The sequence below is a fragment of the Cricetulus griseus genome, chromosome 4, assembly GCF_003668045.3.
Source record: "Cricetulus griseus strain 17A/GY chromosome 4, alternate assembly CriGri-PICRH-1.0, whole genome shotgun sequence".
Lineage (NCBI taxonomy): Eukaryota > Metazoa > Chordata > Mammalia > Rodentia > Cricetidae > Cricetulus > Cricetulus griseus.
In genome coordinates, this window is record NC_048597.1 from 228,656,447 (window position 1) to 228,674,480 (window position 18,034).

General features: G+C 54.8%; 1 protein-coding gene across 2 annotated transcripts in view; it reads left to right on the forward strand.

The window, feature by feature from the left end:
• The window catches only part of Vipr1 (vasoactive intestinal peptide receptor 1), a 28,209-nt gene extending 11,414 nt beyond the window's left edge, over nucleotides 1–16,795 (forward strand). Inside the window, exons 2-13 of one of the 2 annotated variants that reach the window (XM_027415433.2) lie at nucleotides 252–357; nucleotides 4,263–4,370; nucleotides 6,430–6,536; nucleotides 7,188–7,294; nucleotides 7,676–7,808; nucleotides 11,020–11,173; nucleotides 11,655–11,715; nucleotides 11,939–12,005; nucleotides 12,269–12,360; nucleotides 15,544–15,673; nucleotides 15,860–15,901; nucleotides 16,604–16,795. In XM_027415433.2, coding sequence (XP_027271234.1) covers nucleotides 252–357; nucleotides 4,263–4,370; nucleotides 6,430–6,536; nucleotides 7,188–7,294; nucleotides 7,676–7,808; nucleotides 11,020–11,173; nucleotides 11,655–11,715; nucleotides 11,939–12,005; nucleotides 12,269–12,360; nucleotides 15,544–15,673; nucleotides 15,860–15,901; nucleotides 16,604–16,795 — 1,299 coding nt within the window. Of the gene's footprint in view, nucleotides 1–251; nucleotides 358–4,262; nucleotides 4,371–6,429; nucleotides 6,537–7,187; nucleotides 7,295–7,675; nucleotides 7,809–11,019; nucleotides 11,174–11,654; nucleotides 11,716–11,938; nucleotides 12,006–12,268; nucleotides 12,361–15,543; nucleotides 15,674–15,859; nucleotides 15,902–16,603 lie in introns of those variants that run through there. The other variant, XM_035444072.1, reaches the window with a different exon arrangement.
• The last annotated feature ends 1,239 nt before the right edge of the window (nucleotides 16,796–18,034 follow it).

The following is an 18,034-nucleotide window of genomic DNA, read 5'->3' on the forward strand; positions in this document are numbered from 1 at the left end:
AGTCTGGGGCTGTTGGGTACAAACTGGAGCTGGGCTAAGGGCTCATCTGGGCCTAGGTTAGGTTCATTCTGGGGCTAAGAAGTGTCGTAGACGAAGGTTGGGGTGGGGTTCAGTCTGAGGCTATGGTGAACATCCAGCGTGGAACTCGGATCCTCAGGATGACAGCTGGCTCAGCCTTGGCTGGCCCTGCTCAGTCCCCTGCTCCTCGAATCTGTGGATAAGGCTGACATCTCTGTGTGCTTTGTCCTCAGGGCAGCTGGGCAGCCAGCCCACAGCAGGAGTGTGAGTACCTGCAGATGATCGAGATACAACGCCAGCAGTGCCTGGAGGAGGCCCAGCTGGAAGATGAAACCATGGGTGAGTCTGGTGGAAGCAGGGAAGTCGCAGGTTCCCTCCTGTCACCAGCCCCGTCCAAAGCACAACTGTTCCCTCCTTCCACAACGGTCAGTTGGATGGGGATCAAGAGCAGGGATCCCCACAGGGCTCCAGGTCTCAGAAGTCAGGGAACCCACAGCAGAAGGGCCAGAGGCCTCCATGCTTTCCTGGCCCCACCCAGGTCTGGAGAGTTCCCAGCTCTTATCTGGGAAGGACATGGCTCTGAAAGCACAGACAGTTCTGCCTTTTCAGGGTCCAGCCACCCCGGGCTGGGCTACCTAAGGGAGGAGATCTAGGGTGCTCAATGGCAGAGACTTTCCATGATGAGCCAGGTGGGTTCCATGAACCCTTGCCTCTCCCCAACCCCACGGGAGCACCCTTGACCCCTGACTTACCTAGAGCATAGGTGAGACCAACTGGCCAGACCCTGCAGAGACCATCAGGACAAATGAGAGCTCTGTCTGCTTGGCTTGGTTGCCCAGGGTTAAGCAAGTTTGAAAAGGTGGGCAGGTCTGGGGAAGCAGAGGGGCTGGAGGGTGGGAGAGCCAGCATGGCGTGGCAGAGGCAGAGAGGCAGCGAGGCCTTCACCCTAGGTCATCTCCCAGGCTGTGCTTATGGTTACATAATGGGAGTGGGAGCACCTGTTCAGCTTGCTGGCTCCTGGAGCTGTTATGCAACCTTTTCGGGTTCCTCTTTTACTGTGGTGCAAAGGCCTCCGGTGCTTGTGAGTGTGTGTGGCTATCTATGTCACAGATGGGCCTGGCCTGAGCCACACTCTATAGCAGGGTGGCCCCTGACTCCTGTGATCCTGAGACTGAGGCCTGGCTCAGTAGGTGACTAGGTCCGCCTACTGCCTATATGCCCTACCCTATGCAGCAGGCCTCAAGATCGTGGGGGAAGCCCAGATTCCAGGCCCTGGTCCCCACTGCAGCTCCTCTCCAGACCTGTCCCAAGAGTGGGGACTGGCCACCCTCATGAACCCAATGAGGTCACTGCTGGCACAGGGTGCCTGTAGAGTGCCAACACCCAGTACATAGCAACCAGACTGGGACCTGGAAGAAGGCAGGCACAGGTGTGCAGATTTGGGGTCTGCCCTGACTGTTGTTGAGGCTCTGTTCATGTCCACGTGGGCACCCCTGACCCATGTCTGCCTGAGGCTGTGCCTGGCCTTCTAGACGACCGCTGCCTGCTTCTGAGAGTCTGTGTGTGAGTGCATCAGTGTGTCTTCAGTCTGTGTACTGTGTCTCTCTGTGTCTGCTCACTTGGTGACCTCCCCGTGCCCATTCATGTATGTTTGCATGTGTGTCTGGGGTGAGTGTGTCTGGAAGCACATGTGAGTATGTGTCTTTATATATAGGAAATGATGTCAAATTGACTTACGGGGGCTTTGTGCCTGCCTGGCTCTCTTCATGTCAGCCTTAGTTGCTTTTCCTATTGGGATCTTAGCCCTGAATGGGCACATGGGGAAGTCTCCCAGACAGTCATTTCTAGAAACCAAGCATTTTCATGATGTCATTCTTCCATGCTCCCCAGCCAGACTGCCCCAGCAAAACCAGCCCTGAGGCACCCCTGCAAGGAGCTTCCCAACAGACACCCCTACAGGATTCTCTTCCTCAGTTCCCCTGTCTGCTTGCTGAGCTGGGCCCAGCACCAGTTCGCAGCATGGCCTTGGCTGTGCGGCACTTCTCTGAGGTCAAATGCAGCGTCCCCACAGGGCACACACAGCCTAGCACCCTTCTCTTCCTTCCCACCTCTAGTGAAGCTGAGCACGTGACCCAGCACCGCTGACCCCCACTCTTCAGCTCGGGTTGGCAACTCTGAAAGCCCGAGGTCTGGCAGACACCCAGACACAATAGCTGGCCTGCAAAACAGGGTGTGCCTAGCACTGTCAGCAAGGGCACATAAAGTCCCAGCGGCCAATTTCCCAGAGAAATGCTACCAAGCCTTGAAAACCAGGAGAGGAATTGTGAATAGGCGCGAGGCTCGGCCACACCTCATCCTGCCGCCTTGCCTCCGTTTCCTCATCTGTGAAATGGACGGGTTATATAAGCTAGTTATTTAGAGACTGAAACAATGTTGGGACATTCCAAACCTAGTGCTTGCTGATGTTAACTGAGACAGGGTCATACATAAACCATGAGCAGATTTTCCCAGCCCGAGGGCCTGTTATACATCCTCCCAGGAGCAGAAGATGGACCATCAGCCCAAGCAAACCATGGGACTCGGGATAGATGAGGGGACATGTCAAAGTGCCAGGCCCACAGGAAGAGAGGCTGCATTCTGGGTGACTTCCTTATCCTTGGCTGCAGGTGCTGGCTCTGTCCCGCCCCCAGGAGGTCCCGCCCCCAGCACCCCACTCCCCTCCTTGGCTGCCACATGACCACAGCACTGGGAGTCCGGAGGCTCTTTCCCCAAGTGGGTGCATCCCTCCACCTCCTCTTCCCAGGCCCCCTTCTTGAGAACTTGGGAACCTTCGGACCTGGGCTGGTCTGGGCTTGGCCCAGCTGGCATTGACTTTGACTCTGGGGTTGGGTTTCCTGAGCAAACCCGTGGGGCTGGCAGCATTGCAAGAGACGGCCTCCTTGAGGAGAGCCCAGGGACACCCAGTTTTGTAGGCCCTCTGGAGATGCCCCTCGGCACCCTCACCAGCCAGACTGCAATGCTTTGCAAGCTCTATGAAGAGCCGCTGCCCGCGTGCCCCACTGTACCCAGCTTCTGATGGGAACGTCTCCAGTGCTGCCTTTACCATCGCAGAACAGAATCAGAAGATGCATACTTGTGTTTTTAAACAATGATGGTCTCTAACAGAGCCTCTTGGGATGGATCTTGCTGTTTTTGAATGTGGATTGTTTGTGTCGAGAAGGCAGGCTCGAACTGTGGGGTTGAATTGCTTGAAACTGCTGCCGGTAATTTGGTAATATAAGATTCTGAAATCTAAATGTCTGTTTTCTTACAAACCATAAAAATGAAGGCCACTCATTGTGCTGCTAGAAATATATAGGACACTCTATAAAAGAAAAACACCAGAGAGGAGAGTGATTTATCGTCAAATGCCGTGCATGTGCAGGCGTGACGGCAGTAAAAGGTAAAGGAGACAGTCTGAAGGTTTGCCTATAAATATAAGCTCTGGGAACGAGAGAGCTGTAAACGTGGATTGGAGTTTACAGCTGTGCTCGCCACTGAGTCAGATACCACAGGCAGGCACGGCACTGGGTGACATGGCCTTCTCACACTTTGACCAACTCTCGTTAAAAAGTTCTGAACAAAATGAAAACAGTCTCTGTCCCCTTTGTTCAGGGACCGCTTTTCCTGGAATGCTCCACAAAGTTAAAGCCACTGCTCTGAGTACTTGGATGCCAAAGCCTCAGCTCTTGTCATTCAAAAAGACTGACACCTAGACAAGTGCCCAGCAGCTCATCCAGAATGAGAGACAGCTGGCTATTGGGCAGAACCAGGGAGGCTACCTGCCGGACATCTCTGGTGCTTGTCTCTCAAACCAGGATGTAGCTCTGTGGGCAGTTAGCATGCACAGCAAGCCCTGGGTTTGATCCCCAGTATCCCATAAACTGGGCACAGTGGTGCACACTTGTAGTTCCAATAGCACTCAAGAGGTGGAGAAGGGAGGACCAGAAGTTCAAGGTCTTCCTCGAGGCCAGCCTGGGCTACACACAAGACCGTGTCTAAAATAAACAAACAAATGGTGCCCTGTAGGACGCTCCGTACCTTATGGAGAGAGGACCCTCTTTCCTTCCCATCAGAGCAGGACCTCTGCAGCCTGCGCAGGCGTGACCTCCACTCAGATGGGAGCCCCTCTGAGGAGAGGAGAGAGAAGACAGTGGTCACTATGCCCATTTGGTGACATGTGTCCTCTGTTTTCACCCCCATAGGCTGCAGCAAGATGTGGGACAACCTCACCTGCTGGCCAGCTACCCCTTGGGGCCAGGTGGTCGTCATGGACTGCCCCCTCATCTTTCAGCTTTTCGCCCCTGTTCATGGTAAGAGCCCTGGGCTGAAGGCCATCAGCTGGGCCATGTGTTGTGAATGGGGCTAGCTAGGGGGTTTCTACTTAAGGAAGTGAAAAAGCCATCCAAGGGGCCTAGAGAAACCCGGGGGCTTCACGGCCAAGAATGGCATTGAGTGGATTTGTGGGATTTGATTAGCTCTTCACATGGAGATAAGCATGTGGGAAGGGCTCACTAAATATTTGCTCAGCAATTGATAACTGATTGACTGACAGGTCTGATTGAGCTCTGCCTCCCGTGTTCTTGTTGTCTTGATTGTGACTCAGTCTGTCACAGCCTGGAACAGATGACCTTTTGGGACCTAGGAAACCGCCACACAGCTTTGCTGACACACCTTGTCATGTTCTATTTGATCAACCACCACTCACATGTAAGACAGAAAGGGAAAGGGGGCCCTTAGGGCCTCCAGCCCACATTCAGTCAGTAGCTGAGTACCCCCCCCCCCGTCACTCTGAGCCCCGTGCTACACAGTGTGAAGGGACTTTGGAAACTGTCACCTGCCTACCCTCTGGGAGTCATGGTGCTAGTGGGACAATGAACAAATTATAGTCAATGGGCAGAGGTTCTGGAAGGGAGGAGAAGGGCACGCTCATGATGAGGACCTGGGGGGTGTGAACAAGCCCTAGTCCTTCCTTAGGCACAACCTGAATATGAAGATTTGAGCCCCCAGGACCCAGAAGCCAGATGTCCTTGTGAAGTGAACAGCCTATGCAGCAAAACTATTCTACTATTATTACTAATCAGTTAATAATACAATCCTCTGTTAATAATAGCCCACCCCTGAGGCTGATGGAGAATATGGGAGACTATGGCTTGTGACTGGATATACAGGAGAGACCGTGGATGAAAGTGTGGGAGCAGTGGCCTTCAACCCCGTTATGATCTCATAAACAAGGCATCACCACCACAAAGGGGGGTATTTCCAAGAGTGGATAAAGAGTGAGGCCACTCCCCATTCCTGTCCTTCGGGGTAACAGTGCTGAGGGAAACATGCTCCCTACAAAGAGTCTTGGTTGTTACAGAAGATAAAAATCCCAGGGTTAGAAGGAAGTCTTCTTCTTGAGCTGGATAAAATGCAGCAGGAGGGCTGGGGAGATAACTCTGGGGTTGGGGTCGGGGGAGTGAAACTCTTGCTGTGTGAGCATGAAGACCTGAGTTCAGAGCCGCAGCACCCATGTAAATACAGACATGTGGAGTGCACCTGCAATCCCAGCATTCTCCAGACATCAAAGCAGAGCTGACAGCTGTTAGATAAGTTACTAAGATCTCCATCAGCGGGCTCCAGGAGGTGCAGAGCCCAGACACAGTGCCCAGTCTGGTAGAGGTACAGGACCACTGAGGCAAGACATAGGACCAGGTTCAGATGGATGGACAGACAGACAAGTAGATGAATGGACAGGTGGACAGAAATTCAAGTGGCCATGCCAAACAGTGGGAAATGCGTTGAGCTGCAACCTCAGGGACAAGGAGGCATTCTCTGAGCCTTGCCACACACACTGGGTGTTCAGATAATAGGTCGGCGGGCCCATCCTAGCATTAGGTGTCCTGCTCTTTGTGGGGTTCAGCTGAGGGGGGTTTTTGAGCCCTTCATTGGTCTGGTGTGTTTGACGGTTTCTTGCCTGATTCTTCTGACATGGGCTCCCATGTTCTTAATGTGCTCTGGTAAGTGTAGAGCGTGACGCCTTTCTCTTTGCATGACTAAGTCACTCATCAGTCTGCGCCTTCCGGTTGGTGCTACACAGGTGATGACCGTGTACACAAACCAGAGTCTTCCTGCCTCTGTGTTTGCGCTAAAAAAGGAGCCAAATTCCGTTTTGTAAAATGCAGTCACAGGGACATCTGCTCTGAGCCTGTCATCAGGCCCCCAGTGGCCCTGCCGGAACTTCTCCTCACCTCAGGGGAACCCCAGAGGCCTGGGTCTGGGAACTGAAGCCCAGCAGCAACACCAGAGCATGGAGAGAACAAGACAAAGTTCTGTGTCCTGTGCCCTGCCTCCTGGCTCTAGACTCCTCCCTCTGTCACCTGCTTCCAGGACATAACGTCAGCCGCAGCTGCACTGAAGAAGGCTGGTCACAACTGGAGCCGGGCTCCTACTACATTGCCTGCGGACTGGATGACAATGCATCTAGTCTGGATGAGGTGAGGGAGTCCTGTGCCTTTGGACACCACCTTCCCCAAGCTCACATTCCCGAGGCCTGTCCCCTGGCTCCCACAGTGGGTTACACACTTGACCTTCATAGGGATCACACCCAAGGGGGGCTGTCCTCAGAGCAGCCAAAACTGAAACAGAACCCCTATGCTGGCTTGCCTCTCTATATCCGCTATCCCAGCACTTGGGAAGCTGGGGCGAAAAGATCGTGAGTTTGAGACTAGCCTGGGCTAACCCTCAAGCTGGCTTGCCTCTCTGTATCTGTAATCCCAGCACTTGGGAGGCTGGAGTTTGAGGCTAGCCTGGGCTATACAGGGAGACTCTCTCTCTCTCTCTCTCTCTCTCTCTCTCTCTCTCTCTTTCTCTCTCAACTCTATTTTTTAAAAAAATAGATGAGTGATTGACAAGTAGGAGCTGTAGGGTTCCTACTCTTGCCCATGCACAGAAGAGAGACCCCGTTTTACCCCACCTCCCTCTGGGCACAGTGTCCGTGTGTCTGTGAAGACCAGGGTTTAGCCATCACCACTCTTGGGAGCCCTGAGCACATCTCCCGTTTGTGTAGAGCCAGCCCATGCCCCATCAACAGTCCCAAGCTGAGGTCCCCTCACTCCTACCCAAGATCCTTGCCTGCCTCCCCCCAGCAGAGACAGACCGAGTTCTACAGTGCCGTGAAGACTGGCTACACCATCGGCTACAGCCTGTCCCTTGCCAGCCTCCTGGTTGCCATGGCTATCTTGAGCCTGTTCAGGTGAGGCCCAGCCCTGGCAGTTGAAGTGAAATGTGTCCTTTTTGGTGGAGCCCCAGTATGGCCCCCTGTTTGTCCACCGTCAGACAGCTTGCAATCCCCACCCTTGCCTCTGCCAGCCTTGCCAGCCTCAACAGCAGATGGCCAAGACCTGGCCTCGAGAGTGGCCTTGTCCCCTTTCCTGTATACTGGACACCCGAGGGAGAGCCTGCCAAAGCACTCTTGATGCCTAGGAGGACGGGGACTGGGGTTGTCACCTAGGAGGCAGGGCCTGTAACATGGAGGCCACGTATCTTCCCACTGCCTTGCCTAAGGCAGGGCACCGGGCCAATCAGGGGTGGTCCAAGGTCCCTTCCACATCCCAGGTGTATCCGCCCCTTGCAGGAAGCTACACTGTACCCGAAACTATATCCACATGCACCTTTTCATGTCCTTCATCCTGAGGGCCACTGCTGTCTTCATCAAGGACCTGGCTCTCTTCAACAGCGGAGAGATGGACCACTGCTCTGAGGGCTCGGTGAGGACCTGCCTGACTCCCCCACCCACCCTGCTCCATATCCTCTGTGTGCTTCTGCTCCTCCTCCTTCTCCTCCTCCTCCTCCTTCTCCTCCTCCTCCTCTGCCTCCTCCTCCTCCTCCTCCTCCTCCTCCTTCCCCTCTTCCCGTTCTCCTCTCTCTTTCAGCTCTGTGCCTCCTCTCTCTTCTCGGGACAGAGCCCACACACCTTGACCACTCCTCAAATCCCACCCCCCTCTCAGCAGCTGCAGCCGGTTTCTGGGTCATTCGGGAGTTCACATATCTGCCTCAGTTACTAAGAAATGCACGTGGGCACCTCACAGTCAGGCCCAGGGCCTCCATCCTGCCTCATCACTAGTTTCTGATGTGACCTTAGGCAACTCCCTGCCTCAGTTTCCCCGTCTATGCAAGTCCTCCCCAAATTCCTCCCTCCTCAACCCTCTGCTCTCTGTGGCCACACCACTGTCCCTCCTGACCTGCTCTCACTAGCTGCCTCCCTCAGCCCAGCCCTAGGCCTCCCAGGGGTCAGCCGACTCAGGGAAACCCTGAGGAATTCATGGCGGGGCACTGGGGGGTCTGTCTCTGTATTTGTTACTCTTCTTTCATTGCAATGACAAAACACCTGAGAGATACACTGTAAGGAAGGAGAGATTTGTTTGGCTCAGGTGTGAAAGTGCAGTCCAACATGGCGGGGAAGGCATGGAGGTAGGCCCGTGGCAGTCAGGAAGCTCAACTTTCTCCTGCTTATTCAGCCTGGGACCCCAGCCCATGGGGTGCTGCTGCCCAGCTCCTCAATTAACTAAATCTTAAAGCTCCTTCTCTCTCAGACATGACAAAGGCGTGTCTCCTGGGACTTGGAGCTTCTGTCAAGTTGACGATATTAACTACCATAGTCTTCAAGGGACTAGGCCACCTAGGACAGCGCTTAAAGCAGTCAGGACTCCCTGCTGTGCTGTGCCCTGCGTGAGGCCAGAGAGGCAGCACACTGCATCCAGATCATCGGTGCCTGCTTCCACTGATGGTGGGGTCTCAAGAAAGTAGAAAAAGCCAGGGTAACTCCACACACCAGGGCCAAGTGCAGGACCAGGGAGAGGCCTGACACCCCCAGAGCTTGTCCAGTAGCATGGTCAGATCTGGCTTTCCCAACCCAGGTTGTAAGGCCAGTAAGGCAGGCCTGCAGCTGGAGAGACTAGAGTGTGACTGAGGAAAGGACTTCCCAATCATAGGGAGCAGCGGGAAGGCTGCTCCATGAGGATGCCTCACGGCCCAGGGCCTCAAAGGGAAGGGAGGAAAGCCAGGTTCTGTGTGTAGGGGGAGTAAGAAATAAAAGACTCCCCTGGGAAGGTGGCTTGAAGCCATGAAATGAGTGAGGGGGTTTGAGAGGAGACAGAGGCCCAGAAGTCCTTTCATGCCAACTAGGCCACACAGAGCCCCTTGAACTCCCAGCTCCATGTCTCCCCCGATCTCCTGTTGTCCTTTCCTGACCGGCCATCTTCCCACCAGTTCCTGATCTCCCAGAAGGAAGATCCAACTCCTCCCTTCTCCTTTTCCTCACTTCTGCCTCCCTCCCTTCCTCTCTTAGCTTTCTATTGCTGTGATAAACACCACAACCAAAAGCAACATGGGGAGGAAGGGCTGTTTCATCTTACAGCTTACAGATGTCCCTCCAAGGAAACCAGGGCAGGAGCCGAAGCAGAGGCCATGGAGGAACAGTTTACTTGTTCGCTTGCTCAGCCTACCTTCTTATAGTGCCCGTGACCGCCTGCCCGAGGGCGGTACTGCCCATCACGGGCGACTACATCAATCGTCAATCGAGAAAATGTCCCACAGCCTTACCCACGGGCCACATCAGTTGGGACACTTATGAGTTGAGGTTCCCTCTTCCAAACAGAGACCAGCTTGTGTCACGGCTGTGGCCCCACTCTGCCCTCCTGTCAGCCTGCACTATAATGTCTCTGGGCCCCCTCCAAAGGGACCAGGGAACTCCTGAAGTCTCCAGCAAGAATGCACCCTCAGGGTCCCCTCTCCCTGCATCCTCACTGGAGGACAGGGGGCAGGGAGAGATGGGCTGGCTGCACAGAGGGTACAAAGATGTGTGCAGGGCTGAGTGGGCAGAGGGCAAGATGGAGAGAGGAAAGACGATAGGGCCATCCGAGGGACGGGTAGATGGACAGATAGGAAGGGCTGCACCAGTCCTGGGCCGACTCAAAAAAGCCGCAGTGCTATATGGGAGGAGTGGTTAACAAATGGAGAGACAGCTTAAATGAGTGAACAGAGAGACAGTTGGGGAGTGGGTGGAGAGACAGACAGCCAGGTGAGTGGGTGGGGAAACAGGCAGGTGAGTGGGTGGGGAGACTCACAGGCAGGTGAGTGGGTGGGGAGACTCACAGGCAGGTGAGTGGGTGGGTAGGTTGATGGATGAGCAGATACAGTTGATGGGTGGATGTCTGAGTGGTAGATGGATTGATGGCTGAGTTGTTATGAGTCAGGAGTCAGTAAATGGATAAAGCCACACATGGCAGCTCACACCTGTCATCCCAGTATGCAGAAGGCTGAGGTAAGCTAGCTTTAAATTGGAAGGCAGCCAGGGATACATAGTGAGTTCTAGACTGGCCTGGTTATGGAGTGAGGTCAACTGCAGATACACTCAAGCATGCGTGATGTGCACACACAGAGACAGATCTCTGCTAGATGAGTAAATGGGCAGGGGTGGTACAGGCAGACAGGAGGCATGTCTCCACCTTTTGTCCAACCTTTTGATGATGTGACGTCATGCTGGTACTGATCAAGCCCATGCTGGAGAACCTCGAAATCCAGTTACCGAAAATATGACCAGAAAAAAAAAAAAAAAGAATCTCCTAACATTTTAAACAAGTTTACCATTTTGTGTTGGACTGCCTCCAGGGCTATTCTTGGCCACGTGCAGCCAGCCACAGACTGAGGATTGGACATGCCCAGAGACACTGGGATCTGTAGCCAGAAGACATAGAGAAGACACATTGACAGATGGGTAATTTAAATTACCAGCTTGGCTCAAGGTGCCCAAGAATATAAATCAAGGTTACAGGAAAAAACCACTCAGTATGTCTCAAGAGCCTGATGGGGATCTGACAGTGATGAAGCCTGCTGGGTCACAGCTGGGTCTGTCCCTGCAACCAGAGGTTGGGCATCCAGGGACCTGCCACTCCTGAACCTCCCTCACTCCTCCCGCAGGTAGGCTGCAAGGCAGCTGTGGTTTTCTTCCAGTACTGCATCATGGCCAACTTCTTCTGGCTGCTGGTAGAGGGACTCTACCTACACACCCTGCTGGCCGTCTCCTTCTTCTCTGAGAGGAAGTACTTCTGGGGGTACATACTCGTCGGCTGGGGTATGGTACCAGGGAGGGGGCAAGGCTGGAAGGGCTCCCTGGGAGGTGGGAGGGAGGGTGCGACCCTAGCCTCCTTATGAGGTTCTCCACCAACAGTGACAAATGACCCCAGAATGTGTGACCTCAGGGCAGCCCCATCTCGAAGTCTTCTACAGCTGCTGTACAGTCCAGCAGAGCCTGGACCAAGACATCCATTTCCCCACTTCTGATCCTGACACTCAGGGCCACTGCTAATCTATAAGTGTTTAAAATCATAAAAGAAAAAAAAAAACCTGTCTGAGTGGCCCCAGACCCTCCCCTCAGGCACACAGCCTCGGTAGCCCTTGGAGAGTCTTTACTCGGTGAACAGCCTGTGTGACTGGCGGTAGCAGCCCTGAGTGTCCACCCTTGTCTCTCCCCCTCCCTCTGGTTCCTTCTCCAAATGCTCTCTCTGTGTTCCCGGCCTGCTTCCTTCTCTTCCACTCTTCTTTGGCCCTCACAGGGGTGCCCAGTGTCTTCACCATGGTGTGGACCATTGTCAGGATCCATTTTGAGGATTTTGGGTGAGCTGTTGTTCCATCCCCTCCCTCTGGCTGCTGTCATTTGGGGGCAGAGTCCCTGGGAAAGATGATAACTGCCCAGGCCTGGCAGGCAGACAGGGCACAGCACCAAGCCCAAAGCGAGAGGCTGGAGGGAGATGTGGGGATCAGCAGACCTGGGCTTGGAGGCAGAGCCATAGACCTTAGGCTGAGGACTCCTCTCCTCCAACCCCTGTGCTCCTTCCAGGTGCTGGGACACCATCAGCTCCTCACTGTGGTGGATCATAAAGGCTCCCATCCTCACCTCCATCTTGGTAAGCCCCGCCCCACTGAGCCCGGAGTAGACAGACAACCAACCACAGGAAAGGGTGTTTGGGTCAGAAATGAACCTCAGGTTTCTGCCATGCCTCCAGTGCTGCCTCTAAAGCAGTAAATTGGAGGGTGGGACCTCAGGAGAGTCCCCAGGCCATGTTCTCCAAAGGGAGGAGCTGCCATGGAGGGGCTGGCAGAGCCCTGGGGAAGGCAGCCCACCCCAGCCTCCCGTAAGTGGCCAACACTGGGGTCCCTCACTCAACAGGTGAACTTCATCCTGTTCATCTGCATCATCCGAATCCTGGTTCAGAAACTACGGCCGCCCGACGTTGGGAAGAATGACAGCAGCCCGTACTCGTAAGTGTCGGCCCAGCACCCCAGCTCCGGACCTCCACCCCTGCACGTCACTCCACACAGCTAGACTTACCCAGAGCCAGGCATTACTCTCATCCACAGCCAGGCTCAGCGCCCAGTGCCTGTCACCATGCTGCCCTCCCTCTGTGCCCAGCATCTGCCATTCCCATTTGCACCCAGTGTCCTTGAAGTTCAAACCTGCTGCTCCCAGGGAGCTTGAGGGGAGTGAAAAACCTGTGCCTTCTTCACACACTGCTCAGTCCCTGGCCTGTACCTGGTAAGGGAAGGAAGGGGACACAAGAGATGTCCAGCGGGTGATGCTCCCAGGAGCTCCCATTCCACCAGGAGGCAGCCATGCTCAGTGGTCCCCAGTCATGATAATCTCACTTGCAGACTTCGTGCTGGGCACCAGCCAAAAGATCTCCATGCATCAGCCCATGTCACACTCGAAATGACAGATGCACACTGTGTCACCCTCCGAGGTTTGGGGTATACCCCTATGGGTGGGAAGACAAGTGGTGTTCGATTTCCTTATTGCTGCAACAAACCCGACCAGCAATTGCAGGAAGAAAGCTCTACTTTTGCTCAGGGTTCAAGGGTGCAGGTCCATCATGGCAGAGGCATGGCGGCGGAGGGTAAGGCAGCTGGTCACATGACATCCACAGCCTTAAAGCAGAGAGAGGGGACGTTAGTACACAGCTCACTCTCTCCTTTTTATTCAGTCTGGGGCCCTAGCCATAGGATGGTGCTACCAGTGGTCAGAGTAGGGCTTCCCACCTCAGCCCCACCTAGAAAGCCCCTCTCAGACACTCCCAGAGGCTTGACTCATCCATGTTCTAAATCCTGTCAAGGTGACAGTTGGCGTTAACTTCACAGGGGGCCACAGTGTCTGCAGGACAGTCACTGAGTGCATTGCTTGGAAAGAGAGCAGCTATCACCTGTGCTGGGCACTGGGGAGACCAGCGAGTTCCTATGGGAATCAGAACTTATGGGCAAGGGAAAGACACAAAACGTGACCAGGGTGCCTATGCAACGGCCCATAGGACATTCACCGTGACAATGGAGGATGAAGACCCACCATGCCGGCCAGATAAGCCTGGCAGTCCCACAGGGGCCATCAGTCCTGGGATCCTAGGTGTCCTTAAACTGGCCTCTGTTAGGGGAATCTCAGCTGTGGTTGGAAGACTCCCCGCTAGGGAGTCACGAGCTGCTGGATTTGGGATTCTATTCTGGAATCCTGTGACTGTCAGGCCTGAGCTGAGGCTTCCTCCCATTGCTGGTGTGACAGCATTCTGTACCCAGCAGGCTGTGTGGGCAGAACACCACTCTCCTTTCCAGAAGGAGACTTGTGGGGCTTGTCCACTGACATACTGCACACACAGGTGTGCTTTACCTTAGCACCCTTATTCCCCAAAAGTCCAGTTGCAGGGGGCTAGAATATGGGGGGCAGAACCCAAACTGGCTGTGGCCAGGTCTGTGTGGGTGAGATGGAGAGGAACAGCTGTCACAGGCAGAAGGGGAGCTGGAGCTGGCAATTCCTGAGGAGGGGCTGTCAGTTCCCACTCTTCAATTTAAAGAAAGCCTCCATCTGTCAGCCTCCGAGTGTGGGATGGGTTCATGGCCAAAGAGGTGTGGCTGGGAGCCAAGCACAGGGAGGAGGGGAAGAACCAGGGTGCATCTGCACAGAGCTTGGGGTAGGATCTCAGGACTAAGGCAAGAGAGGCAGGGGCAAACATGTGTCCCCATCCTACCCACATCCCTCCTCCCCCAACCTAGTCTCGGCCAGGAATCAGGGAACCACGGCCCTCACTTCCTGGACCAGCTATTGGGTCAGCTGTGGATACACGTGGAGGGACAGATGAGTGCCAAGAGGGAATGCTGGCCCTGCTGGCACCAGGGTGGCAGAAAGACAAGCTGGTTCTTTGGAGCTGGACCCTGGAGGAGGGATGCAGGCTCAGGGAAAGTGGCACATGCCAGAGACAGGGCCACAGCAGAAGAGCGGTGACCACAAATCTGCCCATCTTAAGCAGATGACCAGGCTTAAAGCTGAGTGCTCATCATCACCTTCCTGCATCTAGGAAGACTTCATTCCTGAGTTCTCATGCCCCAAAGGAGCGTGTGTCTGTAGATACACCGCAGAGCATTTCCAGGGAGGCAGCGTCTCTGATAAGCTGTGTTGGGTATGCAGTACCCCACGCTTCAGGCAGGGGAGACTGACCGGGAAGAGGGAGACTGGGAAGTGTTGCCTCTTCCTATTCCATCCTCAGTGGCCTTCCTCCAGAAGAGAGAGAATGGAGGGAGTTCAATTCTCTCATGTGCTTCCCCAGGCAAGGAAGTAGGGGACAAGAGGACAGGAACACTGACAGGGGACAGCAGTCAATGTGGGCATGGCATCGGGTGGGGGAGCCACTGATCACTGGTCATCTGGTCTACCCACACCCATCTACACGTGTGGACACACACACCCATCTACACGTGTGGACACACACACACCCATCTACACGTGTGGACACACACACCCATCTACACGTGTGGACACACACACACACCCATCTACACGTGTGGACACACACACCCATCTACACGTGTGGACACACACACCCATCTACACGTGTGGACACACACACACACACACCCATCTACACGTGTGGACACACACACCCATCTACACGTGTGGACACACACACACACCCATCTACACGTGTGGACACACACACACACCCATCTACACGTGTGGATACACACACACACACATCTACACGTGTGGACACACACACACACCCATCTACACGTGTGGACACACACACACACACCCATCTACACGTGTGGACACACACACCCATCTATACGTGTGGACACACACACCCATCTACACGTGTGGACACACACACCCATCTATACGTGTGGACACACACACCCATCTACACGTGTGGACACACACACCCATCTACACGTGTGGACACACACACACCCATCTACACGTGTGGACACACACACACACCCATCTACACGTGTGGACACACACACCCATCTACACGTGTGGATACACACACACACCCATCTACACGTGTGGACACACACACACACCCATCTACACGTGTGGACACACACACCCATCTACTCGTGTGGACACACACACCCATCTACTCGTGTGGACACATACCCACAGCCTCTCCCTATCCCCAGGAGGCTGGCCAAGTCCACACTTCTGCTGATCCCCCTCTTTGGAGTTCACTATGTCATGTTTGCCTTCTTCCCTGACAACTTTAAGGCTGAGGTGAAAATGGTCTTCGAACTTGTCGTGGGGTCTTTCCAGGTATGAACGTGGGCTTAGGGAATTCACCTGGGGCTGCGCCACAGTGCTGGTTAAGCACCTACTTTGTGGTCAGTGTCCTTCCTCAGCCGGGGAATAAAGGGGCTGTGGGGAACCGGGCATGGTTGGGTGGGATTGGGAGAGCCTGGGGTCTCTCTGCCTCAGCTCTCTTGTCACCTTCTTCCTCAGGGCTTCGTGGTGGCCATCCTCTACTGTTTCCTCAACGGCGAGGTAAGCGCCTCCCAGATCTTGGTGGCCTGGGACCAGAACTCCCAGGCTCAGGGTGACCACTGAGAGCAAGGATAGTTTAAAACTTTCGGCTCTGGCAAAGGCCTTTAATCCCAGCACTCGGGAGGCAGAGGCAGGCGGATCTCTGTGAGTTCGAGGTCAGCCTCGTCTACAGAATTCCAGGACAGCTTCCAAAGCCACAGAGAAACCCTGCCTCAAAACTCCACCCCCACCCCCCAAAAAAACTCCAAAGCTTGCGCCTCTCAAGAGCGGTTCTCTTGAGGTGTAGAGCCCTCCATGCCTGAGGACACAGCCTGCACTAACAACCCCCGGGCGGGGTTAGGCGCCAGGCTCCTGGGCGCATCCCAGGTGGCGACTACTTGCAGCTAAGTGTGTGTGGGATGAAACGGGGTCACACATCGAGGGGAGGTGTAGTTGTGGCCACAAAAATGTGCTCAAGTGGATGCCTGGATGAAGGATTGGGGTACACTCTCCAGGCAGCAGCCTTGGCTTCCCTGTTCTGTATTTCGTGACCTGCATCCCATCTCCCCCTCTCCAGCTCTCCTGGGTTGATTCTCTGACTCCCAACCCTGGGCCAACTCGGTTCCTCTCTCAGTTTAAGCTAGGGAGCATCTCTGGCTAGCGTTTAACAAGCCTGCGCTGGAATGCCACAGTATGGGCCTAGTCACCCTTTTCCACCCCTAGGTGCAGGCGGAGCTGCGGCGGAAGTGGCGGCGTTGGCATCTGCAGGGCGTCCTGGGCTGGAGCTCCAAATCCCAGCACCCGTGGGGAGGCAGCAACGGCGCCACGTGCAGCACGCAGGTGTCCATGCTGACCCGCGTCAGCCCCAGCGCGCGCCGCTCCTCCAGCTTCCAAGCCGAGGTCTCCCTAGTCTGACCGCCAGAGGCCGCCAGGCCCCTTCGCACCCTCCCCACGCCGGCCCCTGGAGCAGAGGTCTGCAGTGGTCTGTCTGGACACATTCCTTTTGCTGCAGCCAGGACTGGATCCGTGCGAGCTGGAGAGCAGGGAGGTCCAGCCCTGGAGGATGCGGGCAGGGACCAGCATCAGACTCCGCCTCCAAAGGCCCCTCTGCCAGTCATGCGCACAGAATCTGCATACACCGCCGGGAAAGCAGCCGCCTGTTCGCAAAGCTTTGGGACTCTTGAGGGCAAAAAGGTTCTGCCCAGTACGTGCCTAGAATTCCACTGTGGCCCTCAAGTCGCTTTGGGCTAAGAGTTGCCAATGAGACTCCTCCCTGAGGAGTCCTCCGGGTGGGTGAGTTCCTCTACCTCAGACAGATATATGGTTGTGACCTGGAGTTTGGGTTTGGGGACCACAGCTGTGCTGTGATCCTCACTCAGGATAAAATTGTCCCAGCGTCGGAATATCCACGGACCTGGGAGCTCAGGGACCTTCCACTGGGAAGGGAGACGATAGCCCCAGCCAATGCTCACCAAGTGGCTTTGTCTGTCACCAGCCTTATGCACAACCAAAGCAATAGCGAGCTGCCCACCGTGGGAGCTCATCTACATGCAGCAAGGGCCAGAGACATGAGCTCACAGGCCCCTTGGTTCAGAGGTCATCCTGAGGTCACCCCGATGTCGCAGGTAGGGAAACTGAGTCTCAGAGGGAACAGGCATCTTTTCCTGTCACTAATGCCAACATAAAGACTACCTTTTTACATACCGTGACCTGCTGGGATCTCTTGGGGTTGTATTAACAGAGATGTTACTGCCCTCATCCCCCAATTCGTCTGCCTTCTTGGAAGGTGGCTGAGTGTGTCACTGACATTGGGGGGGTCAAGGCATCCTATGGCTCCCTCCACCCTTACAGCCACACAGCTTGTAACCCAAGCTGATGTCAGCAGGTCCCCCTCTGAACTGCACCAGGCTTGTGTGACAATAACTATTGGCTCTGACAGGTTTAGTTCCCCCTGGCTGCTGTGTGTCACCTTGCTCCAATGAGAGATGGCTCACTAAAGCTAACACCCTTCTGGCTTTGGACTGGAGCCCCACATGGGTGAGAACTTATCCCCAGAGCCTTTGACTCACACCTGAGTTTGAAGAGGTTGTAACCGGCCCCATTGTGACCCTCATCCCCTAAATCCATCTGGAAGGAGACAGATTCTGCCTTAGA